The following is a 27,120-nucleotide window of genomic DNA, read 5'->3' as shown; positions in this document are numbered from 1 at the left end:
CAATGGGAGCTGCAGAACCGGTGCTTGTGGCAGGAGCAGCATGTGGAGACCCCTGGCTGCCTCTCCCCCTAGGAACTGGAGGGACATGGGGAGCTGGGTAGGGAGCCTGGGAGCCCTGGCAACCCTCCCTCGCAGCACCAGTGGTTATCCCGGGCCGTGCGCTGCTGCCCACCACCATCCCCAGCACCCGCAGTGCCCTGAGACCACTACCCCCATACGAGCAGCTGCAGTCCTCCTGGCCCAAGTTTTAATTAGGGATATATAGTAAAAGTCACAGACAGGTCACGGGCTGTGAATTTTTGTTTACTGCCTGTGACCTGTCCATGATTTCCACTAACAATACCTGTGACTAAAACGTAGCCTTATTTATTAGTCTAAATCAGGGATCAGCAACCTTTGGCACATGGCCCATCAGGGAAATCTGCTGGTGGGCTGGGATGGTTTGTTTACCTGCAGTGTCCACAGATTTGGATGATCATAGCTCCCACTGGCCATGGTTCGCCACTCCAGGCCAATGGGGGCTGTGGGAAGTGGCGGCCAGCATATCCCTCAGCCTGCGCCACTTCCTGCAGCTCCCATTGGCCTGGAGCGGCAAACCGTGGCCAGTGGGTGCTGCGATCAGCTGAACCTGTGGATACTCCAGGTAGACAAACTATCCCAGCCCGCCAGCAGATTTCCGTGATGGGCCACGTGCCAAAGGTTGCTGATCCTTGATGTAGATTGTACCCTGGGTATATCACAGTAGACAAGCCCTAACATTGCAACTGCCTTTCAGACTGACTGAGTTTCTTACATTTAGAAGGCAATCAAGAATTATTTTTTTTTATCTGAGTTAGGTTTGCAAACCACTTTGCTGAAGTTCACTCAGTAGCTATTCAGTCTTTTGGGCTCATGTAGAATGTTGATATTTTGTCCAGAGTCTTATATTTTTATTTAGATAATGGAATCTAGGGAGGCTACGGATTTCAGAAAAATGAATGTAACAAAAGTGTAAGTAAGTGGATGCCTCCATTTGTGAACAGGGCAATTACAGCCAGGAGTTTTAAGCAGAATAGTCTCATATGCATGTGAGTGCAGATTAGATATACACAGGATGAAGTGAAATAATGAAATAATTATTTGGTAAGCTCTGTGCTGTGCATAATTATTACGGTTTAGATGTTTTCAGATTTTTAAGTAAATCAGTTACTCTTACCATATGAACACTGTTACGTGAGGATGTAATATATTTGGCATTATTTACTATTCCATGTAGTTGAATTTTAGAGTCTTAATGCAAGTACTGTATTAGAAAGTGGTATTTTAGATACGATATAATCATTGAGATATTCAAAATACACCATCTTCTATTTTAGACATATTTGAATTCAAAGGATTTTTATCTTACCTTTCACTGAATGTGTTTAAAGCTTTTTTATCCTACCAATATGTCTTCCAGATTAATCTCTTTCAAAATTAAAATGTCACTCTTCTGAGTCACCCCTACAATTAAACTGGATCATAATCTTTCTTTCCTTTCAAAGCACTGAGTCATGTAATGAAAACTTCTTCCTAAGGTAACACACCTTTTAAATAGACAAATATTTAACTATATTTTGGAGAAAAAACATACATTATTTACTTTCTATGATTCAGTGAGTCATGAATTTTTGAGAAAGTGAAGATGTTAGTGAAAAAAATTATAGTTCTTAGTAATTCGTTGGTAGTTCAGAAGTGTTGCTTTATAACTTTGGCATTTTATTATTTCTTGTAGAATATGTGCATATAATGTCTCGTGACAGAGATTCCTCACAAAATGGCATTTCCCACACATATTTTCACAAGTTATGTTTCACATGTTCTCAATCAAGTTGGCGTCACTATAAAACTCCATTTGTGTAACCCTTCTAAATCAATAGTTTCAGAACTAAAAACAGGAAAAAAGTTGGACTTCTCCAAATGTCATCTATCAAATTATGGCCCTTCATGCCCTTTTTTTCTTTTCTTTTTTGTGCATGCACATGATGCAGCTGAACCTGAAAGGAGTAACATGGCTTTTACAGTTACTTCTGATGGGTAGTCCATGAAGTAGATGTGCAGAGTTACATATTTGCCCTTGTACATCCGTTAATCCAAAGTTCCTACTGCTTTGAGAGGCAATGCTGGTGCCATGAGTTACATTTGTGGATGACACCAAGCTGGGAGGAGTTGCAAGCACTTTTGGAGTACAAAATTATAATTCAAAATAGTTTTGGCAGATTGGAGAATTGGTCTAAATTCAACACAGACAAGTGCAAAGTACTTCACTTAGAAAGGAAAAATCAAATGGACAACTGCAAAATGGGAAGTAACTGGTTTGGTGGCAGTATTGCTCAAAAGGATCTTGGGTTATAGTGGATCACAAACTGAATGAGTCAATGATGGGATGCAGTTGAGAAAAAGGCTAATACGACCCAAGGTTTCTTAACAGGAGTGTCATATGTAAGACATGGGAGGTAATTGTCCCACTGAGGCTTCAGCTGTAGTACTGTGTCCGCTTCTGAGCACCACATTTTAGGAAATTGGTTAAATCACAGTGTTATAATATCATGTGCTGCAAAGAGCCGCTGGAGACACATTAAAGAGCCACTTGTGGCTCATGATCTGCAATCTGAGTATCACCGCACTAGGGCATCTTTTTGTTTTCTCCAACTGAATTTACTGGGATGTTAAATATGCTGGAGGAACTTCAGATTGCTAACGGAGCAGGATCTATGCCCCAGTAAAATCAAGCGAGGAAATATTTGGGGGTGGGACACAGCAACCTTGAAATGAGTGTTCTTGAGGCCATTGATTTTTGGTGACTATTGCACTAGCAGATCCTTTTGGATACGTTTATTGAGAAAGTAGAAGGAAAGACTCGACACCAATTTGCAGGATAACCGAGGAGGCAAAAAGCTGCTTTTCTGAGTTCACCTGCCTCTTTTATTATCTAAGATTATACATGCGCAATTGCACAGCACAAATCAAGATTTCTTACAAAAATCTTCCATCACGAGCTCAACAGCATAGCAAGTTGCAAAAACAGCCCCAGCTGCAGACACAGCAGTCTTGTGGGAAACTGCAAAGGGGGGAAATTACAAAACACTGCCAGATGCAAACGGGGCCATCTGTGTGAAAGTACAGGGGAGGATGGAGGCAAGCCAAGTTCCTGTGATAAGAAAACCGGGTGTGCCCAGCTTGCAGACAAGAACAAAATGCCTCAATAATAAGGTATCCAGGCCTGTGGGCCCGAGATCATTGCTACAAAAGTGATGCAACTTTCGCAATATCTGAATTCTTTAGGTTTCAGGCTTGAACAGGACACACATGGCTTGGTAGTCTCATTTGCTGATGATCTCTTAGCAATAGACAAAGGTCAGATGTCCATGGTGATTCCTTAAATCTGTTCACAGCCCTCTGTTGCTGATGAGATTTTGTTGATTTGGACTGTTACCAGGTGGATGTTATTTTTTTGAGTGATTCTGCTTTATTTCCCCCATCAGAGGGATCCCATAAGGTCCAGCTGGCAGTTGCTCATCTCACTTAAAGGTGTTCTTGTCTGGCATTCAGAAGCATTTATTTATTATCCTTTGTTTTCAATGTGCAAGTGAATCTAGGTATCTGGGGAAGAATGTGAGATTTTTTGACTGTGTGGCACTGTACCTGCATGGTGTGCAATGGTCTTTTTTCCCATCAAACCTGGATTGTCCAGTGTTTCTCTTTTTCCAGTGTGTGGCTGTCATAAACAGATAGCTAAGGGTTAATGTTTCTTTTGCCTATAAAGGGTTAACAAAGGGAACCAAACACCTGACCAGAGGACCAATCAGGAAACAAGATTTTTAAAAGCTCAGGGAGGGAAGTTTTTGGGTGTGGGTTCTTTGTTCTCTCTGTGCTGTCTCGGCTCTGAGAGAGGATCTTTCTATCTCCAGGTTTCTAATCTTCAGTTTCCAAGTTGTGAGTACAAAGGTAGAAAAACAATAGGCTTATATTGGTTTTTTTGTATTTACATGTGTGTAGTTGCTGGAATGTTTTAAATTGTATTTTTTTTGAATAAGGCTGTTTATTTATGTTTCTTTTAAGCAATTGACCCTGTATATTGTCATCTTGATACAGAGACCATTTTTATGTCTTTTTCTTTCTTTTTATATAAAGCTTTCTTTTTAAGACCTGTTTTGATTTTCTCTGGTTCAGGCTAAGGAACAAAGGGAGGGAAATCCCTTTTGTGTTAGATTGACTAAGCTTGAATTTGCATAGCCTCTGGGTGAGGGAGAGTGACACTTAATCTCTCTGGGTTTGTGGTTCAAGGAATGGAAGCAGGGAAATCTCCTAGTGTACCCGGGTTGGGAAAATCTGGGGGAGGTAAAGAGGGAGAAGGGAAGTGGGTTATTTCCCTTTGTTGTGAGACTCAGGACTACTGAGTCTTGGGGTCCCCCAGGGAAGGTTTGGGAGACCAGAGGAGGCAGCGCACTGATTCCTGTCTGTGGCAGCGCTATCAGATCCAAGCTGGTAATTAAGCTTGGAGGGTTCATGCAGGCACCCACATTTTGGACGCTAAGGTTCAGAATTGGGACTTATGCTTATGACAGTGGCCAAGATAAAGTCTTGAGTGAGATGTGCTGAGGCAGAGTGTAGGCAAGACTGAATTGATACTGATTGATTCAGGGATGGTTCTAGAGAGAATAGTGGGGATGGTGACTGTGGCCCTACTGCTGAGAGGTTTTGACATCCTTGGTTTGCAATATAGTTAGTATGTTATCCTTGATTGTTGCTGCAGTCTCATATAGTTTTGTTACCCAAGAGTTCTGTTACACTTCCCAGGGATACCCAGGGTTGTGAGGCACTTCACTACCACCTGCTCTTAGTGTTAGGTAGCCTTGGTCTGTGCCTGCCATGGGTCAAATCCTCAACTCCTCCAGCTACAGCAACTCAAGCACTTTTTGTTAAGCCTCTCAGGCTTCACTGTCACTTACAGGTTAGCAAATGGCACAACCCAGCCCTTGAGCCCTCCGAGGGTCTCCCTGGAATGTCCATTTCCTGGTCCAGTGGACACATTCCATATTCATGGAGTCACTGCTTCCAAAGAAGTAGTACACACCGGCTTAACAGTTCCACCTCAGATCACCACTCCGCTTAAACACACAACACTTAGATGCTTATAGTGAAATCAAGTATAAATTTAGTTAACAAAGCCTAGAGCAGGCCTGCACAACTCGTAAAGCGGTGAGGGTCACATTACTCCAAAGAAAACAGCTGAGGGCTGAAACCCCCCAAACCCCATGGAAACACCCCTCTGCCAGCACCTCCCGACCCCACGGAAACACCCCACTCCAGCACCGCCCAACCCTGCAGAAACAAACCCTCCTTCCCTAGCGCCGCCCCACCAAAACAGCTGTGGGCCAAAAAGGAAGTTTGGGGGTGAGGAGGTGATACTTGATTTTAAATCAGCCAGGGGCTCCCAGCTGAAGAGGTGGCTGGGAGCCCTCAGGGGCAAATTAAAGGGCCTGGTGCTCTGGCGCCTGGGGGAACCCGAACTTTGCCGGGCTGGGGCAGGGATTTAAAGGGCCCAGAGCTCCTGCTGTGGAGGGGAGGCCGAGCCCTTTAAATCCCAGCCCTAGCCTGGCCGCTGGAGCCATGGACGGGATTCAAAGGGCTCTGGGCTGCCCATGGTGGCAAGGAGCCCTGAGCCTTTTAAATCTCAGCCGCGGCTGGGATTCAAAGGGCTCTGGGCTGCCCGCACAGCGCCGTGTGCGCGGGATTTAGAATCCCCCTGTAGGCCCCAAATGAGCCTCTGTGGGCCGCATGCAACCCGCAGGCTGCATGTTGTGCAGGCCTGGCCTAGAGATTCATGTAGTAGCAAGCAGCAGTAATGGAAACAAATGGTTACATATAAAATAAAATCAAAACAGCCATTCTAGAGCCTAGACTTAACAAGATACTCATGTCTTGCAGAATATTGCTCACCCCAAATCCTTGCAGTGCTTTACAGCCAGACTGGCTGCAGCCCTCCTTTCATGAGACAGGCATGCTGTCAGTTTGCCTCCTAGGTAAAGAATTCAGTGTCCCATTGCACTCCAAGATATACCAACACAATCCTTTGTCCTTATTCGTAAACAAGACAGCCCCACTGTTTATTTCTTCCTGCAGATTTTCACTTTTTTAGATTTCACAGCCATTCCATTCACATCTGGGTCAGTACGCAACAAAGCATGCAATACACAAATAGCCAGACAGGGAGATGGATGTCAGTTACCTCCTGCCTGAAGGGAACATCTTTGAAGTATGTCACTTCCTGACAACTCGCCTTAACTCCAAGACCTTACTACCATAATTTTCTATATATATACACATAACTCCTTAAATATTAAGTTTTGCAATGATTGATGACCATTGGTTCTACTGACTTGGTAAAAGCCACTTTTTTTAACTATTATGCAGATATCTGACCCAGGGTGTAACAATGCGGTTCTGGTGGGACCCAACTGAGAGTGCCAATTCAGGACAAATTGCTTAAACATGGCAGTTACAGCCCAAGGCTAGGGTTTTTCCACCCCTAAGGCAAACCAAACCAGCCAGATAAAGAAGACTTTGGTCTCACCCCACTGGTTAACCACAAGTCACACAAGCAATTCCCTTAGACACTCCATTTTCCCAGTGTCACCACCAGTGCCACTCATTATGTGGACAAATGATTATGAAACAATATCGCAATAAAGAAAAAAAAGGGTTCTCTCGATCCCAAAGAATCAACCCCCAGACTCAGGTCAATATACAAATTAGATCTCACCCACAAATCACGCTGTTGCCAATCATTTGGAATCTAAAATCTAAAGGTTTATTCATAAAAGGAAAAAGATATAGATGAGAGCTAGGATTGGTTAAATGGAATCAATTACGTACAGTAATGGCAAAGTTCTTGGTTCAGGCTTGTAGCAGAGATGGAATATACTGCAGGTTCAAATCAAGTCACTGGAGTACATCCACAGCTGGAATGGGTCATTCAGTCCTTTGTGTAGAGCTTCCATTTGTAGCAAAGTCCCTCCAGAGACAAGAAGCAGGATTGACGACCAGATGGTGATGAGGCATCAGCCTTTTATAGTCTTTTCCAGGTGTAAGAACACCTCTTCGTTCTTACTGTGGAAAATTACAGCAAAATGGAGTCTGGAGTCACATAGGCAATTTCCTGCATACTTTGCTGAGTTACAAGGCGTATCTGCCTTCTCTCAGTGGGTCAATTGTATAGCAGATGGTCCTTAAAGGGCCATCAAGCAGGCTAGGCAGAGCTAACACCAACTTGTCTGGGGTGTCACCCAGATGCACAGCAGAAGTTTGAAGTACAGAGAGTATAGAGCCAATATTCATAACTTCAACTAAAAAATGACACATGCATACAGACAGCATAATCATAACCAGCAACCCATAGCCTGGTCTTAGACACCTTATATGACCCACTTTACATAAGATTTGGTGCCACTACAGGACCTTGGTTGCAACCATGTTCTATATGGTCCCAGATTATATCAATAACGTTACACGGGTTCCCTGTAAAACTCTGGGCAACCCTGGGTACTCTGTCTGTTGGCACCAATGGCACCCTGAGTGTCATCGTGCCTTAGTGGGTCAGAGCTGAAAATTCCAAATCCAAACTGCTGACGCATAGGGCAGACTCACCCCAGACTGGTGGTTATTCTATTATTAGATTATACCAAGCCAGTAACAAAAGTGAACTTGTTCTCACCACACTGGTTAACAAGAGGCCCAAACTGCAGTCTCCTTAGGCATCCTAGCCCTCGGCGCACCACCCAGAAACTGATCTACATCATGAGTGGTTGCTGAAAACCAATTTAATCAGATATAGGGTTGTTCCTATCCCAGAAGATCAGCCATTGAGCCACGTCAATATATAGCTCAGATTTTACCCAATAACTAAAAGCTAAAGGTTTAATAGCTTTTAGTTATCGGGTAAAATCTGAAGAGAAGAAGAGAGTCATTAATGGTTAATAGATCATATACATATAAGTCACTTTTTAGTGTTCATAGATCAGGATCATAGCAGTGATGGAATCAACTGCTAGCTTGCAAAAGTTCCTCTGGAATTACCCAAACATATTGAGGGAGTGGGGGGTCATCAGTCCTTGTTCAAAGCTTCCTTGTTAGAAATCCAGTCCAGAGAAATGAAGCAGGAAATAAAGACAAAATGGAGATGTCTTGGGTGCCTTTTTATATCCTGTGCCATGTGCATGGGATTTTACTGTCCCAAACAAAGCACACAGCCTCTGTTTGTGGAAAGATACTGGCCCAAGATGGACTCTAGGATCACATGATCATATCACATGTCCTTACATGCTTTGATGACTAACATATCTGCCCATATCTTTGCTGAGGTGTCAATAGGAAGTCTTAGCAGGTGAGATAAGTTTCCTCTATGGCCATTGTTAAAGTGAAGTGTCCTTAATGGGCCATCAACACATAATTGTCTGGCCTTGATGCAAATCTTATCTGGTGGCTGTTACCCAAAAATACAACATATGTATAAGATACAGGTCCAGGGCCAATGTTCATAAGATTAGACACAAAGATGATACATGCATATAAACATGCTTAGCAAAGCATAACTTTTCCAGTGACACCTTACATGACAATTTGTACAAGATTTGTTGCAATCATACAGCATCACACTGGATCACAAGGTCTTTTTTCATCTGTACCTAGTGTAATAATTTATGACCATTTCTCTCAAATATGGAGTTTCCAGAGTTATCCATACATCTGTGACCTCCAGAATTAAGTGCTAAAACACATTTTACAGGGACTTTGCATGAAAACTCCACATGGAAGCCTCAGCAGGTACATAGTATGTTAGCCCAACTGCTTAGTGGTAGCTGATATGAAGAGTCTATTACATCAGCAGAACTTACACTGCACTCAGTTACTTTTGGATGTAATTCAAGGTGTCACGATTGATCTTTAAAGACATATAGTTTGGATCCTAGTTTCTTGGAAGGCCATATCTCTCCCCATTTGCTTCCCGAATAGTGGAAACCAAGTGACCAGACCCTGTTATCAGTCCCTACAGCTGTAATAGTTCCAGCAGAGGATTCTTGTCTCTGAAAATCTCTTCTCAATGTTTCTTTACACTTTGGCTTTGTATAATGCCCTATCTACTTGTCCAGACTTGCTGAAATGTAGACAGTGAAATTTTTAATTACTATTTATTCTGACTTATTTTAAGTAAACATTTGCACCCCCAAACCATTATATAGAGTTTAGTTTCCAAACACACATTGGTAACATAGGGAATAAATACAGTATCCTGTTCCAAAAGATTTCATGCTATTTAAAGATGAATGAAATCCACTTTCCTCCAACATTCAGTTTGACATTTCAAAAGATAAGATGTATCTCACTTTGTATCATCTCACAAATACATCTGAATATCCCTTTGGCTTCTTCAGAAATGTCAGATAGCTAAGATCTGCATTAAGAGAGAATATTCCTGTTACTTTACCTTCTTTTGTGTTTTGAAATAGTATCGGTATGGAAGATATAAAGAATACAGATGCACAAAAATGAAATAAAGTACAGTGATCAAAGGTCATATACATATTTCCTACCACAAAGTGCTCATCCGTTTGCATCTAACAGGTACATAGCACTTCTGATTTTCACCAGCTCAAACTGCTTTACAGAACATATGCAGGAATCACATCATCCATCTCTGAGGTGCAGCCATGTCTGGCCTGGAATGAAAGGCTATTTAATATAGTTTAGCTATAGAGGGGATTTAGACAGACAATGCAATAATGCACATTGGAATTTGTCCAGGATGTTGAAGCTATAAACTCCATTCTTGAGATCTTAAATGAGAAAAAAAAATTGGTCAAAGCAGGAGTTTGCTAACTTAAAAGGAAGAACACCTTCAGCAGCACAGTGCCACCTAGGATCATACTTGGGCAGTTCAATACTCGCAGCAAGTGGCACCCTTCTTACTCACTTCTTGCCAGGGGCAGCTCCAGCTTTTTTGCCACCCCAAGAGGTGAATTAAAAAAAAAAAAGAAAAAGCACTTTGGCAGCAGCTTCACTGCGCCGCTTTATTCTTCCACGGCAATTTGGTGGCTGGTCCTTCCCTCCAAGAGGGACCAAGGGACCCGCCACCAAATTGCTGCTGAAGACCTGGACATGTCGCCTCTTTCCATTGGCCCCCCCAAGCACCTGCTTCCTGCACTGGTGCCTGGAGCCGGCTCTGCTTCTTGCAACAGCTTGCCTTTTCTTAGGAAGTCTCTCCTTATGTATTGACTACTACTACTGTTTTGACTGGAGCAGTGTGAATAACTGATTTTTATTATTTTTTTTAATTCACTAGCTGATCCAAACAAATGCAAAAATGTGGTTTGGGTGGAACTAAATATTTTGTTTTTGAGTTTTAACTTAAAATAAAATTAAAGCAAATTTCTAAAGGAAAAGTGATTTTGAATCAGTGTTTCATTTAGAAAAAGTAATAATGAAACTTTGACTTTTCTGGAATTTTTTCCTACCACAATATTGGTAGTAAATTCAACATACATTTGGAAAATGTTTTGGGCAACCTGAATCTGCACTTTTTTGTTGGAAGAATTTTGGCTTAAAAACTTCACACAATTTTAATATTGATATTCTTTGGAGGTCTCATTTTCTATATTGGTCAACCAAGAATTCGGAGGGAACTAAAATATGAAATTGTAAAACTACTTGTGGGTGTATGTAACATATTGCTTAAAAAAGTTTGGAAGTGATCCTGGCAATTACAGGCTGGTAAGTCTAACTTCAGTACCAGATAAATTGGTTCAAACTATAGTAAAAAACAAAATTGTCAGACACACAGATGAGCATGCTATGTTGGGGAAGAGTCAACACAGCTTTTGTAAACTGAAATCATGCCTCACTAATCTATTGGAATTCCCTGAGGTGGTCAAACAAGTGGACAAGGGTGATCTAGTGGATATAGAGTACTTGGACTTTCAGAAAGTATTTGACAAGGTTCTTCATCAAAGGCTCTTAAGGAAAGTAACAGGCATTGAATAAGAGGCAAGGTTCTCTCATGGATCAGTAACTGCTTAGAGGGTAGGCATATATGGTCAGTTTTTACAGTGGAGAGGGGTAAATAGCAGGATTCCCCAAGGATCTGTACTGGGACCAGTGCTGTTCAACATATTCATAAATGATCTGGAAAAAATGGTTAACAGTGAGGTGGCAAGTTTGCAGACAATACAAAATTATGCAAGATAGTTAAGTCCAAAGCAGACTGTGAAGATTTGAACCATCTGGCATCAGCCACTATCAGAAGACTGAATACTGGGCTAAATGGACCATTGGTCGGACCCAGTATGGCCATTCTTATATTCTCATTGTTAATACTGCTCATCTTTTGAATTCTCAGAAAATTACTGCACAAAGGGATATGGCTGTAGATTTAATATGCTATATAAAATATACCATTAAAACACACTACCTTTTTCTGTAAGAATTTGAAATCTGACCTTTACATCTTTCCCCCATTTCCTTCTTTTTACAGTGACTTAAGGTATAAATTACTATGTAGGATATTACAATGCAATTTCAATCACACACGACTTATTTTTACAGGTTCAACAATATCGCCTAAAGACTTTTTCTGTGCTAATCCTTTCCTTAGTTATAATGCTTGAATAAGCTGAATCACAAAAAAGATTTTTTTAAAAATTATGCACAATAGAAACAACCACACAAGGAGAAGGATAAATGTCTAGAAGACGTAATGGTCTTTACAAACAAATTAAGAACAAAGGGATTGTAGGGTGTTTTTTTGTTTGTTTTTTGTTTTTTACCATCACTTGCAAGATACACAAGGCTTCTTTTCCTTAATTTAAGTTGAGACATCCTTTCAAATCATTTCTCTGTGTTAATATGTATGCTCTATTTTCCAACAAGTAAACATATCAGGGTTTTAAGGATTTATGAATATACTCTAGATTGGTGATCTGTTGGGAATATAGGATGCTAGTAGGCAAGGAGAGGTGATTTAGGGCAGAATTTTCAAAATGTTAGAAACCAGTCCAGTTTTCAAGAATTGACTTTCAGAGGGATTTCCTAAATCACATGCATGTTTGAAACTTTAATCTTTACTTGATCAGCTGTGAAGCCACAATATAGATATAGGATGGGATTTTCAAAACTACTCAGCATTGATTTAATTCTGTTTTCATTTAAATAAATTCTAAAACTCCTGTTAATTCAGTGGAACCTGAGTTAGTTCATGCTGAGTACTTTTGAAAAATCTCTCTGTAGAGATGTCTTCCCATAGGAAACTGATGCCAATTTGGGTTTCTCAAACTGCCCCAAGATTCTTCTTTGGGTCTGGTCTCTTAGATAACACAGTTTAAGTTTTGTTTTAAACCAAAACTAGTCTTTCTCCAGCTTCACAATTTCTTCAGCTCCTGGCTGGTAACCTGGGTGCTGGAACAATTTGAATAGTGGGGGTACTGAGAGCCACTGAACCAATCTGTAAACCCTGATATGATGGAAACCACTTCAAGCCAGGGGTGTGGCAGCACCTCCAGCAACCCTAGTTCCAGCACCTATTCTGGTAACAGATTTTTCCAAAAATACAAGGTCTGCTTCTAAGCAGAGGATCTCAGCCAGATCCACTTTGCACTTCTCTGGAGAAACCTTCCCCCTAAAAACATTCTAGCTCTTTGTCTTCCGCTTTGTGATGGAGCTGGCTCAAAGTCTCCTATCTGGGCTAACATCATATGCTTCCAGATCACTTGACCTCAGCCACTGGTGCAAACCAATGGCCTGGGACAAGATGACAAAGCACAAGTGGGGCTGAAGCCAAATCTCTTAAAGGGCTAGTTCACTCTGTGACACTAACCCATTCTGTATATGCCCCATGACAGATATGACATTTTTATGCAATATTCTGAGCAAACCTTATTGAATTAAATGTATGTATAATTGTGGGCCAGGGACTGTATGTAATTCCATGGGGAAGAGGGATCACATTGCTCCAGGAACTCAGAACACTGGGCAGTGGTTAGGCAAATTAACTCAGGCTGTAACACCTGCACCTTGAAAGAAACTTGCATACACTTATTCAAACTGGTTTCTCCAGGAACCAACAGATGGAAAAAAAAAGGACTTTTGGTTAAATAGCTTCAGTTAAAACCGGCTCCAGGCCTTTTCTGCTGCAACCAGTGGATGGGACCTTCTGTTCAAGCAGGGGCCCCCAATTCGTCATGGGAACGGTAGGAAAGAGTTGGCCAGGACTTGGGTGCTGGTGCTGAGCTAACAGCTGTGTTGAACTTGGAGCCATAGAAAAACTCCTTGGTACGGTCTGAAGGACAGTTCATATGTCTGAGTCCTTGCTGAGTTGAGGTGATCTCTGGTAAGCTTATTAGCAAGCATGAAGGTTCTTTGATTGTTTTATGTTTTCTTTGTAATCATTTTACCTTAATAAATGGGCTAACTAAGAAAGAGCTGGGTGGCAACTTAACTATGGCAATTGCTCCATTTACTATCTCTGAGGAGAAAAGTAAAGCAGCCCTGCTTAGACAGTCTGACTTTGCAGCGAAATCTATGGGGTAAGCAGGGAACTTTGCAGCCTGGAAATACCCCAGTCAGGAGGGAGACTCACATGTCTATGATCAAGAGAGGCAACAGCTGGGGAGCTGAAAGCCTGAGCAAGAGTGACCTTGCTGGACCATGAGAGGGAAATACACTTGCAGTTGCCCTGAACAATGATTCATCCCCCACCCCTCAAAAAAACAAACAAACAAAAAAAACATATGGAGATGCAGACATATGGAATATTCAAGTTTGAGTTGTATTTTATTTGTCTTGACAGTCTGTGAATGGAGGCCAATAATAACTGTTCTTCTTGTGTTTAAATAGTTCAGATCAATGATAAAATTAATTTACATAAGAACTTGCTGGCTAGAATGTGAGTCTGACTGGAAAAAAAAACGTTGAGCCTTCTCCCTGAATTTTATTGCTTTTATTTTAAACAGCACCTGACATTTCAATTAAATCTTTGAAAAATATTCTTTTTAGAAAAATGCCACCCATATATTTTATTTTTCTTTTTATTATGAAGGCCATTTGCATGAAAATAGTATATTTGTTTCGTAAGAGTTCATCTTCTCTTGCTGCTTCCTCCTCATTTGAAGTCATCATAATCTTCACAGTAGATTGATGTGGAAATCATTGTGATATCACAAAAGAAGGATTATGACTCCAGGTGGGGTATAAGCAGCAGGAGCTGATGAACTCTTAAAGAAGAAAGACAGTTTCCATGCAAATGTGTTTAAAAATAAAGTATAAGGGAGAAGCAATACTGAATATAAAGTGTGTAAAAAAAACTTTCAGAATTTTTGCTATGGGCCAAATTGAGATATCATTAATCACACTGAACAGTATCTTAAACCATGAGCTGTCCTGTTGAAGTCAATGGGGCTACTTGCTTAATAAGGTACTTACTCAGTGTAAGGAAAGGTGTCACAATCTGACCCTAAACTATTAGGAAGTGCTTTTCGAGTCAATGAAATGCTTTTTTTTAACCTACGTTTTTGTGTGGGTTTTTAATTAATACTAGTATAAACAATTATTTTGGAGAGAATTTTTTGTTTCTTCTCCTGTGCCCCACATTAAGTGATTGATTATGTAATGACTCTGCAGGAGTAGTCATTGCTACTTTGTGGGAAACATCACCATTGTTGGGATCCTTAATACACATCTTTAAAGGATCTTGTATTAATAACTGTGCCAGTTCATAACATACAGTGCATGTAGCTCTGCTATTGACATTGTACCTGGTTTCCCATTTCCTTTGAACTGGATAACATCTTAATGGAATGCTCAGAAAAGATGTCACTTTTATTCCACAAACTCTCATTGAAATCAATGTGATGTTTTTAAAAACTGATGTACATTGTCTCTGAGTATGAATGACAAGATAAACAATATAATTTTTATACCATTACATACTTTATATTGATCAAAAATAAAATCAGTGCAGGAATAATAAGGAAAATAGGAAATGGAGTATATAATACATTACACAGTTGTCACTACTTTTTTGGTATTCAGTTTGTTTAATTTTCATGCACCATCTTCTTCCATGTTCTATAATCTTGATTTATTTAGTTTGTTATTTAGAAATGATCTCTTCATCCCCCCTTATTTTACAATGAATTTTACATGTTTATAACTGTCAGTCACTAATAAGTCTGTAATCCATTCCCTCACAAGCAATCCTATCACCTCTTTCTATTATTTTAATATTTATGTAGCTGTTTTTATGTCACTTTCTCTGCATTCAGGTGTTGGGGGATTTTTCTCTTGGAGCCTTTGTTAAACTGTGAGTAGAACACCCCAGTATTGCTATATTTTTGACAGTTCCAGAACAGGCCTGAAATTTCCAATATAATTTGAGCCTTTCCATCCTAGATTATTCCCTTTCCTTCATTTTCAGCCAATGTGCTATGTAGGTAGTGAGATCCAAATGTGATATATGCACCTCTGACACACAAGGGAAAAGAAGTCAGTGTTTCAGCCACCTTGGGAGGAGATCTGGTCAGCATTCTCAGTACACTAGTCATTTCTCTTCCCTGTTCTTTGTCTATACTAGGTATTTTCCCCTAAGATTTCCCATTCTTGTGCAGTTCCACTGGTAGTAGTATCAGTGGGAGCAGTAATGCAGACAAGGCATTGGCAGCTGCTAGTCTTTTAATCCCCATGTAATTTTTAATCACTACGTGAGCTGTACCAACTTTCTAATTTTCTCCAGCTGACAGCAGCCTCAAAAAGCCACATCAGCAAGTTGGGAAAATCAGCCTGGATTAAGGAAGTTCTCACCAAACCTCTTAAGATGGAGGCCAGGAGTAAGGGTGGCTTTGGACCACGTGAGGATTCAGCTGTACTGGGGAAAAATCTACCAGTTTATTGGTTATGCTGGCTCTAGGAAAGCTTAATATTGATTTGGGCCCATAATTGACCTAACTGAGCAGACAGTGTTTGTGGAAATTGGAAGCTGTTGAGCTTTTGAGAACTGCAGCTGTAGAGGTGGCTATGGCAGAAGTCAGGGAGAAGTACAAGTCTTTGCAGAGAAGCTGTGTTATGGGTGGCGATGTGCACAGATTGCCAAAGAAATTGCAATCACAAGGTTGCACTGGTAGCTTGTAAAGCAAAGTTCTAGTCAAGGGGAATGCTATGTATATGCTTTTTAGTGCAAGAAAGAGGTTCAAGTATATACACCATATTCAAATAACTTTAACTTTAAAATATGGATAGATTAATTATTTTAAGATATGTTAAGATAATACACGAATTTCAGCAATCAACACATCTTGCCCAATGTTCATTTAGGGCCCACACAATACAGATAATATAGAACTTGACTCAGTATTTTAGATAGTTACCTATTATCTTGCTATTAGATATTTTTAGTGGAAGTTCGAGTCTTGTGCAGAGGGGCTCAAGCTTCTTAAAAAGTCCTCCATCGTGTCCTCCAGCTGTTGGCCCCAACTTCTTCCATGAGATTTTCACAACTTTCAGCCACTCCAGGGCTCCTCTCACTCCAGGAGCTGCAGCTTCCTCTCTGTGACTGAGGCCTCTGGCCAGGTCACTATGTGGTTTCCGCTTCCAGGGTATGGTGTCTCACTGGACCTATTGTCGGTAGCTGGTAGAGAAACCCACTCTTCCAGGGTCCAGCCTTGGGATCCTACAACACACAGCCAAGGTCTGTACAGTCCTAAACCAGAGTGCTTTTCCCCTGTACTACTTCCTATTCTATCTCTCATGGGCTTTCTTATCCACCCTTCCCTTGGAGCCAGGCTCCCAGGGTTCTGCTCTTTCTCTGGATTCTCTAATTCCCTCTCCAATGCAGGGGATGACTGCAGATTTCATCGCTGCCACACTTTCTATTGCAAGTGTCCTGGCTTTATACTAGCCCAGCCCACACCTGCTCAGTGGAGCTTCATCTTCCAATCAAGGGTTGCTTCTCCAGCCTAGTCCCCTCATGTGTAGCCTAACTCATTCTTTCTCAGCTTCCTTAACCTTTTCAGGGCTGGTATTACAATGTACTTTTAATTGCCTTTGCTTTTACTGTGCAAATGTCTTTCATTAGTATGTCGTTTGAGATATATGTTATGATGCCAATCAGACTTATCAAGATACCTTTTTGTTCTCTCCCTTACATCATAAACTCTGCTGGTCTCCCCAGAGGAAAGAAAATACATAATGTATCATTTATGACCTGTTGCATGCACACAGTTTATTTTTGTAGGAATGAATTTGAATGTTACATAACATAACGCTATTGATTTGGAATTTGACTTTAGGAAGCTGATCTTTGTCACTTGATTTTTCTCTCCTGCAGTGTGATGTTTGATCCAATATTTATGTTAAGGGAAATGGAAGCAGTGATGTTTTTAAAATAGAAAAGTGTATAACTTGCATCTTAACAGATAAGACACTGTTCATTAACTGAATACATTATTCATAAATTAAACCAAATTTCATGTAAGTTACAAAAATGATGTAACTTGCCAATTTTGTGCTGCTTATACAACATTACTATTTAACAATGCAGGTTTCTAGGGCTTGAAATGAGACACTTGTTCAGGATAGGGATCTTTGGAGTGAATGCAATCTAAAAAGGGGACAAAAATAAGGAAAATTATATATAATTACAATGAATGAAAAATGTAGAACAGTCAAGGGTGTGAATTACATTAGTTTCTGTTCTAATGTATGGTGTTTGAGTGTAAATCATATCATTGCTAAAGCTGACACTGACCTTGCTCACATTACAAATTATTGCAAGACATGTAACGAAGATTTCATTATCACATCACTCTTGAACTGATTTTCCATTATACAGGGAACAAAAGAGTTTTCATCAGTCTCAGGCTTGTAAGATTTTGTGCTCCATCTCGTTTTTCTAATTTTAAAAAGATATAAATTGATGGACAAAACAAAGGATCTCGTTCACCACAGCCTATGTATTTATCATTTCTGTAGGTATCTCAAGATAGACTCCAAAATAAGAGCTGTACACAATGTGCACTAAGGTCTGGGGTTCTTAAACTCTCTCTTCAAGATTCTTGTAACATAAGAGGTAGAGGTTCCAGATCAATATTTGTCATTTTGGATATGAGAAGCAAACTCAGTCTGTTTATCTTTGTTTAGTTAGAGCTTCATCACATGCCCCTTTCTCTCTTACCTGAATGTTCAGTGACCCAGCCAGAAAGGTAGCAATTTTATAGCATCAGAAGTGGCCATCATCAGCATCAGCATGAGAAGACCCAGACAGAGGCAGCACTACTGCACTCTGCTATAAAACTCACCTTGCTCTTGGTTTGGTGATAAATAAGGAGTGAGTACAAGTTCACACTAGTAAGTGCATTGTTCTTTAATTCTTTTAGCAATAAAAGGGATTCTTTGGAAATTCAGACTCATACAGGGCCTTATCCAATGCCCCCCTGAACTCAATGGGGGAATTGGATCAGGATGAATTTAACCAAACTATGCAAATATGTAACATACGTTTAGATTTTTTTTGTGACAACTATAAATAATGCATCAATTTAGCTGCTAGAGAAGTTACCCCAAACATGATGTCACAGGTACAGATTAGTTTATGTCTGTGTATGTCTAAATCAATCTGAAACACTTTTCTGAACTGTCTTGTGCCCTTCACTTTTGCACTGTAGCCTCCATCTTGAGCTGGACACCTAAGAGATGTTAGATGAAATCCTGACACCTAGCAGAGGAGCTAACAATGGCTAAACCATCAACGTGCCTTAGGCTTGATGGTCCATTTTTCAAATGAGTACACTCTACAATAGGCTAGCTCTAGTCCAGAAAACTAGTTTTCCCAGTTGGGAACATGTCTGGGTAGGGGAGCAGGAGCTGAGCAACTGATCTGATGGAGGGAGGGAGAGAGGGTTGAAGCTGCTCTGGCAGGGGGCACCTGACAGAGAAGGCCAGACTCTATTTAAGTACTGGATCTTCTTGCGCTGGGACTCTCTCGCCAGCCATTCATCAGCTTACAGTAGGAAGAGTGGAGAGCAGGTGGGGTCCTGGGACCCTGGAAGGTCACTAACCAAAACCCAAAAGGATCTTAGAATAGTGAAGACACTGAAGGGAGGGGTTTTCCATGCAGCTGTTTGTTATTTTTACCTAGATCTGTAACCCTGGTGCTTGGTCTGAGTAAAGTGTCTGATGTAGAGGTTCCTTGGCAAAATCTGTGTGTTCCCCTTGTTTAACTGTCACAAGTTTCTTGAATGGTTAAACAATAAACCAAAGTTTCCACAAAGGTGGAGCTCTGGTGGACTTCAGTATAGGGAAGAACATAGGGCCCCACTTCCCAAGAAAGTGGTACTAGACAGGAGGACAGTACCTCAAGAGTGTGTCAGAAAGGCTGGACTTTGAAACAGTGTTTGGATACAAACTCAGACCCTGTAGGATTAAATGTATGTGGGATGCAAGGGTTAGTTCCAATACTGCAGCCTAGTGTCTCCCAAAAGAGAGAGCTCAGCTTGTAACAGTGCCATTTGACTCTTGCTGACTAGGGAGGAGTGACTGATTTGATTTTGTGCAGCTTCATATCTGGATATCAAATGAAAGCAGTGATTATTGCATTTATTACTTGTTTGAGTTCAGGAATTTCTCAGAAATTTTCAAATTTTAAATTTCAGCAATTTGAAAAATGATATAATGAAACCGTAAGCTTCATTAAGGTTTTTTTTTAAGCTGTGTGCATTGTAAGATGTTCTTAACAGCCACAGGGAAGTAAGTTAAAAAGTTTGTATTTAAAAATGCAGCTATTCACCAGTAAACAGGTGGTATCTGCTGAATGGGAATTGACATAGCTGTTCATCTTGCTCTCTGTTTTCTACTAAAGAGTCTTTAGCTTTCAGTGTTAAACCCATTTGACAATGCAACTCTTGGGAGAAAAGACTGGCTTTTAGAAGGCCATCTCATGAAAGTGAAAATGCTCAAAACAAATTTGGTTACAAAAATATGACTCTTCACAAATTGTAAAGACATTGTCTAGAAAAGACATGGCACAACTATAGAACATTTCTACTGCTATTGACTGGTGAGATGGAATAGAGTATATACACACCTTGTCCTGTGTCCTTGACAGCAGAATTCAAAGCTGATACTCAGCTGGTGTAAACTGACATAGCTTAGGGTGACCAGTTGAGAGGAACAAAATATCGGGACATGTGGAGGGGCAGGGGCACTGGTGGAGCGAAACAAAAAAAAACAGAGTGCCGCCAGCAGAGAGCCAAGAAAAAAAAAAAAAAAGGAGTGCGAAATATCGGGACGAATGGCGTCCTGACCAAACATTGGTCGGGATGTGGGACAAACAACTAACAATCAGGACTGTCCCGATTTTATCGGGATGTCTGGTCACCCTAGCATAGCTCAATAGATGTAGGCTGTTTTACTGTGGATCTGGCACGGTGTTCATGTAACAGGGTGGGACTCACCACTGTCCTGCCTCCTTCTGGTCGTTCTGGGAATTAGTTCAGTCTTTTCACAGGGCATCCTCCTCCAGTGGTGTCTGACCGCTGTCACTTCCGTTCCGGACCCACATTGTCTCAAACATTATGGCATCCTCTTCAAGGCAGAGCCCTCTGGCCATGCCCCATTCCATTCTCCCCCCTTTCCAGGGGAACAGCAGTCCTCTGTCCAGCCACTTCCCTCAGTGGCAAACTGCAGCCCTTCACTGGCCACTCCCCTCAGTGACAAGTGGGGGCGAGGGGTGGGAGAGACCCAGGCCCACCCACTACTCCACGTCTTGACACAGGGACCCTCTAGGCGGTAGCTACATGCTCTGTCTCCTTCAGCCCTTGCGATCTGTTTCTCTGGGCCAGTTCCCTGTAGCCCTAGCACCTTCTGCACCTATGTATCAGGGCTTCAGTCTTTCAGCCAGTCAGACTAGAGCTGCCTCTCACTCCTCTGACCCAGCCCAGCACTGCTCTAGCCAGGGTTCTGGTGGTTCCCTCAGCCCTTCAGGGACTCAAGTCTTTTTTCCCTGGGCTCCCAAGAGGGCACTACCTCCTCTGCCCTGCAGCTCTCTTTATGTATGGGCCTGCTCTGCCCTTATTGGCTGCTCATTTCAGCCCCTCTCTGATTGCAGCACAGTCTCCCCAGGGCTGCTTTTAACCCTTTCTCCACCAGTGTGGGGCAGATGCCTCATCACAGTCCATAACAAGTCAGTCTTGTAGAGGGTTATTATAATATTTTATGCTTCCATCAACCACTGTTTTAGGTGTGTAGCTAGTCACAGCACAGTGGCCTGTGGTGAGCAATGAAGCTATACGTTGTTTTTTTCTTGTGGTTATTATGTTTTTTCCTAACTTATTTCCTCAGTTCAGGAAGGCATTTTTATTCAGTTAAAAGCAAGTGCTTAAATGAAAGAACAGACTTAAGTCCCACTGAAGTCAGTGTTAACTACTTGCTTAAAAATTGTACTGAATAAGTGTGGATTTAAGAATATGTTTAAGTGATTAATTATAAAAAGGAAAGCAATATAGGGGCTCGTCTAAACAATCAGTTTGAGGCATGCTTGGGTGTGAATCTACCCTGCACTGTCCTGCCATGGACCAGTTGTCCCTGTGGGCCCTGCTAATGTGCATTGACAGTTAATGTGCTTTCATGTTGTCCTATTTCAAAGAGGGTGAGCTCATCAGGATCCACTCAGACAGTCTGGAAGGCTAGTGCAGGTTGGATTCACCTCTTCAACTTGTTGCGAACTAAATGTTTGTGTAAACAAGCCCTATTTTAGGATTCAATGTATTTAACTCCATCCCTGTTTAGATTAGCATGTAAGCAAACTAAGGCCCGTTTAAGTACTGTTCTGAATAGAGGTGCATTCCTGAGTCAGGGCCTATGTTGTTCGAAAACTTGACAGCTATAACAATTGTAACAGATCAGAAGCTACATATATGTTCTTTATCTTAGACTGATAGGTATCTAGCTTAATATATTTATTTGCTCTCTTTTTTTTAATGTTTGACTAGGACATATGTCAACCACCACCACAGTGATGGACAACAACAATGGATCAGTTCTCACGCCACCAGTGAAAGTGGGAAAGAAGTCAGTTACAGAGGACATAATGACAACATTCAGCTCGCCAGCAGCATGGCTTCTTGTTGTTGCTCTGATTGTTACCTGGTCAGCAGTAGCTATTATAATGTTTGACCTGGTGGATTACAAAACCTTTGCAGGTAAAATTCTGTTTAACATCTCATATATTTATGACCAAAATGTGTTATATTTTATGTACACTGTATATTTGCAGATGAGCTTCAGTTCATCTGCAATTTTGAACCTTCAGCTCAGGATAAACAAAGACTGTGACTGGCTTGCAATACAGACCAGTTTCTCCTCCTTGGTTTTTCACCCTCAAACTGCTAGAACCAGGGGGCCTCATCCTCCCTGATTGAACTAACCTATTATCTCGACTTGCTTTGCTAGCATTATATATACCTGCCCCTGGAATTTCCATCCATGCATTCTGACGAAGTGGGTATTCACCCACAAAAGCTCACGCTCCAAAACGTCTGTTAGTCTATAAGGTGCCACAGGATTCTCTGCTGCTTTTACAGATCCAGACTAACACGGCTACCCCTCTGATACTGTATATTATATACACTTGGATGCACCTCAGCTTCTTTGAACCAGTCAGATGAAAATAGAAAGCTCTGAAATGCTAGAATAGATCAGTTTATATTCCATACAGCTTTGCATTTTTAAATTTTAAAAAATAATTGTACTCTTTAGGAGTCTTGTCATTCTATTAGCCATCTAATTTATGCTAAAGTGCATTTGTAAACCTTGTTTTTATGGAGGCTTCGCTAGTGATGATAGTTTTAAAGCTGCATTGAGATTTGCATTTAAAGCAGGACCCAGACCCCTCTGGTTCTTCAGGATGAGCATGGATATACCTGAACTATGAAACAATGTGTAGCCTTAACTCTGAGCATGAATGCAACACATTCAGATTACATTACATTACGCGAATGTCTGCATAAATATTACTACTAAACACAGAACAGTCACTAACAGATCATTCATTCACATACATTTTCCTAAATATTACAGAAAACATAATATAGCAATCACATGCAATCTGACACCAATAAAAACACACATATGAAGTATAATTTATACAAGCCATGTAAACTGTAATACTTTAACATATAGAAATAGATCCTTGATTGGCATAACTTGGAGTAGCTACATGGTCTTCTATGTAGCAACACTGATTTACACCAGTTTAGGATCTGGCCAATAACCAGTACATATGGTCCAAGCTCAAGAGTACCAGCTGGTTGTACATGATGAGAGTGGGGATACATGACCTCTGACGGTGGTGGAAGAATCATCATTGAGGTTGAGAAGAGGAAGTGAAGTCTAGAAGAGATATTGAATTACTGAACTCATTACTTCCTGCTATTTATGGTTTGTGCTTAGCAATTTAATACATTCAAGTTATACAGAGACCTCCTGTAACATGTTGTTAACAAAGTCCAAATTTTTGTGTTCTAAAGAGTCCCCGTGATAAGTAAGCTACTACAGAAATAAGCCTTTTAGAGGTAAATATAGTGGTGTGGTTGGGAAACATAAGAATAAATAAAGAAAAATCAATAAAGGTGAAAGAATTATTTTCTTAAGTGATGATAACTCCAGTTCTAATGTTACAACAGCTGTCTCTAACTAGGAGTTAAAATTCAAACTTGAGCCTTTTTATTCAGAACAAATTGAGTTAGGATTCAAAGTTAACTTCCCAGAGTTTGTTGGTGTACTGACAGATATATAGATGACGTCCTGCTAAATATCAATATTGATTTACTGACCTAAAGGTTTTGTGCCATGGACTGAGCCTGACACAACCTTCCAATGTTGGATTAATGGATGGCAAATAAGCTTAGAACATAGAGAAACTGTATTTTGTTCTTTGGAATCCCTTGACTGTCATTTGGCCTCCTTGGTTTCCAGATGGATACAATGGCAACCTCAGTCCCAACAAGTACTGTTATCTTTTTTGAGTGATTTCTCTACAGGATACATAACAATTTGATTGTCTCTATATTTAATTTAATCTAAACCTATAAACCAGTATTATCCATAAAGCACTATTTTAAAATGTTTTATTTTCTTTTGCATAAACCATCAATGAAATATACCTAGTTGTTAGCAGTTAGCAGTCCCGGTACTGCAGTCCTTAGGCATGTCCCAGGCAAGGCTGTCGAGTAAGGTCGAAGGATTGAACTGAAGGATGTAGCTGTCAGCTTGTGCCTACTGGGGGTGGAATGGATGGGGGCGGGGAGGGAGATTGGTTGAAGAAACGTTAAGACATGGATAACTGTGTTCATACTGGAAGCTGAAACAGTCAGATGGAAATCTGACACTCCTGCTGCACTGGTTAAGTGAGCTGTTCCCAATGGATTAATGGAAAATGACATTTTCAGGCAGTTGGAATAAAATAATGTAAAACTTTATTTGAAAGGTGACTGCGTATATTTTGTGCAATTCTGTGAAAAATGGTACCTTAGTGTTTCCAGTTGATGAGTCATTTTCTTTCCCTGGAAGAGACTTGGTGTTCTGACTCATTAGCAACACAAGTTTTTAAACTGGATGTCAGATGGTACATTATTAGGAAGAGGAATATTCTCCTTTCTCTGCTTCTCATGTATTTATTAACCAGTTTTCTTTATTTACACAAACGTAACAATGGGTATATATTTCTCCTTAGCAGGAGCTGGGGCTTTCAACTACAAGACTCCTATTTAGCCTGGATTTATAAGTGAATCATGCTACTTGATCTGAGTTCTGTGTGCAATAGTAAAAAGAGTGTCACATACTCCAACCTGCTTGCCTTAACAGAGCTGAAACGACTTACCCTGCTGAGGATCTGTTCTCTTGATTTCAGTGGGATTATTGTACTGTGATATGGCTCATAATTTGACACCATTGACAGCAGGGCTGGCTCTACTGTTTTCGCTGTTCCAAGCAGCGCACCGAATTACCACCGCAGACGGTGGGGGCAGTCCGTGTGCCGTTACGGTGGTGCACACGTTTCCGCGGTAGTGGCAATTCGGCGGCAGTTTCTGTCTTCATCTGGAAGACAGAAGCTGCGCTGCCGTGGACAGCTAAACATAGGGTACGTCTACACTGCACGATTATTTCGAAGTAGCTTAAACCGATATTACAAAACAGATCTAATAAAATCGGTTTAGCGTGTCCACAGTGGGATCCCGAAATCGATTGTTTGCGTCCATGGTCCAAAGCTACACTCGATTTCAGGAGCGGTGCAATAGTGGTAGCTGTTCCTCAGCTATCCCTAGTTCCCCTTCCGGGTTGAGAGCCACAGTGCCTGATGGGAGAAAACATTGCCCGGGTGGTGCTGGTACAAGCTCACCCTCCTGTTGTGAAGGCAGCGACAACCCTTTGCGCTTTTTGCGGAGTGCATTGATGCAAATGCCAGTAGCACAAGCAATCATGGACCCTGAATCACAAACGTATCGCTGACCGTGTCACACCTCGCGGTACTCTCTGTGCTGACAACTATACTGAACAATGAACTGCAAAGGCGGAGGAGAGGGGAGGCAGCTATGCTGAGCGGCGAGGACCAGCGATGAGAGATGGAGGCAGACATCTCCATAACCGCGTGGCCCCAGCGTTTTGAGCTACTGTTATAGGAGGCATCTTCTACCCATTGAAAGCCGGAAAGTTAGGGGCAACTGGAAACCAACCAGGGGGACTGGGTGGGACTGCATTGTTTTAATGGTGATGGACGATCGCAGTGGCTGCGAAACACTTTCGCATGCGTAAGAGCCTTCTTAGAACTTTGACATGCTTTCCCCTGCCTGAAAACGCCATAATACAAACAGGAGCAGCCCTCACAGTGGAGCAAGCGAGTGGCATAGCCCTGCTGGAAGCTTGCAACGCCCAGACAGCTACGGTCGATCGGAATCAATTTTGGAGTGGCAAATCTTACTGTGGGGGCATGCAGTGATTCAAAGTCAGCAAAAGCAATGCGTAGCCGCGTGCTAGAAAGGTTTGACTCGGGAACGTGCAGGTGATAGTGGATGGCTTTGCTGCAATGGGTTTCCCGAAACTGTGGGGTAATAGTATGAACCCATACCATCGTTGGCCCCAGAAACCAGGGCACCAGTACGTGAACCCGCGGGGTTACTTTTCAATGGTGCTCGTGCAGCCACTGGAGTGGACCACAAGGTGGACGTTTCACCCACATCAGTGGATGTTCAGGAAGGTTCAGGCCGCTCGCGTCTTCAGGAGCACTAGTCCTGTTAAACGGTCTGCCAGCAAGGGAATTACTTCCCAGACCAGAAATAACTTTCGGGGTGTGAAATGCCTGTAGTTACCTGGTGACCAGCTCACCCTTGATGCCATGGCTCATGAAGCATACACTGGCAGCCGGACATGGTAAGGAGCTTCAACTACGCGAGCAAGTCCGGTGGTAGTGAGAAATGTGCATTTGGCCGTTTAAAGGGCGCTGGCATCATTACTTATTCGCGTCAGACTCAGCCAAACTAATGTCCCGCTTGCTATTGCTGCTTGCTGTTGTCTCACAATCTTTGTAAAGACTAAGGGGGAGACCATATTATGGCTGGGTGGGGGCTGAGGCAAATCACTGCCACTGAGTCAACGAGCAGCCAGAGCCGGGCGATTAGAAGAGCCCACACTGGAGGAGCTTGCGCATCACGAGAAGCCCTGAAAACTGATTTCAGCCACGGCCCATGGTACGGTGTTGATCGTTTGCCTTCCCTTGATGAACCGCTCCGCCCTTGATACTTATGTAAGCACCACCCTCCCCTTTTGATTACAGGTTGCGAAGGAAATATAACAATTCCTGTCTCGGTAAACATCCATTGATTATTCATTAAAAGTAATTATGCATCTGATAAATCAATGTGTTTTCCTTACTACTTTTCCTGTAAAGCAACCCCCTCCCCCTGATGTATTCTTTATTTACAAAGGAATATTAAAAAAAGGCAGAGAATTAGGACGGTATCCCTGCCTGTGTCTTTGAAGGAGGGGAAGGAAGGCCCTTAAGACATG

General features: G+C 41.5%; 1 protein-coding gene across 1 annotated transcript in view; it reads left to right on the top strand.

Moving 5' to 3' along the window:
* The window catches only part of TRDN (triadin), a 331,687-nt gene that overhangs the window by 22,408 nt on the left and 282,159 nt on the right, over positions 1-27,120 (top strand). Inside the window, exon 2 of the mRNA XM_075064568.1 lies at positions 22,050-22,259. Within this exon, the coding sequence (XP_074920669.1) occupies positions 22,050-22,259 (210 nt within the window). The remainder of the gene's footprint in view (positions 1-22,049; positions 22,260-27,120) is intronic.

The sequence above is a fragment of the Chelonoidis abingdonii genome, chromosome 3, assembly GCF_003597395.2.
Source record: "Chelonoidis abingdonii isolate Lonesome George chromosome 3, CheloAbing_2.0, whole genome shotgun sequence".
Taxonomy (NCBI): Eukaryota; Metazoa; Chordata; order Testudines; family Testudinidae; genus Chelonoidis; species Chelonoidis abingdonii.
Note: the sequence above shows the minus strand (reverse complement) of the source record. Positions and strands in the feature narration are given on the sequence as shown.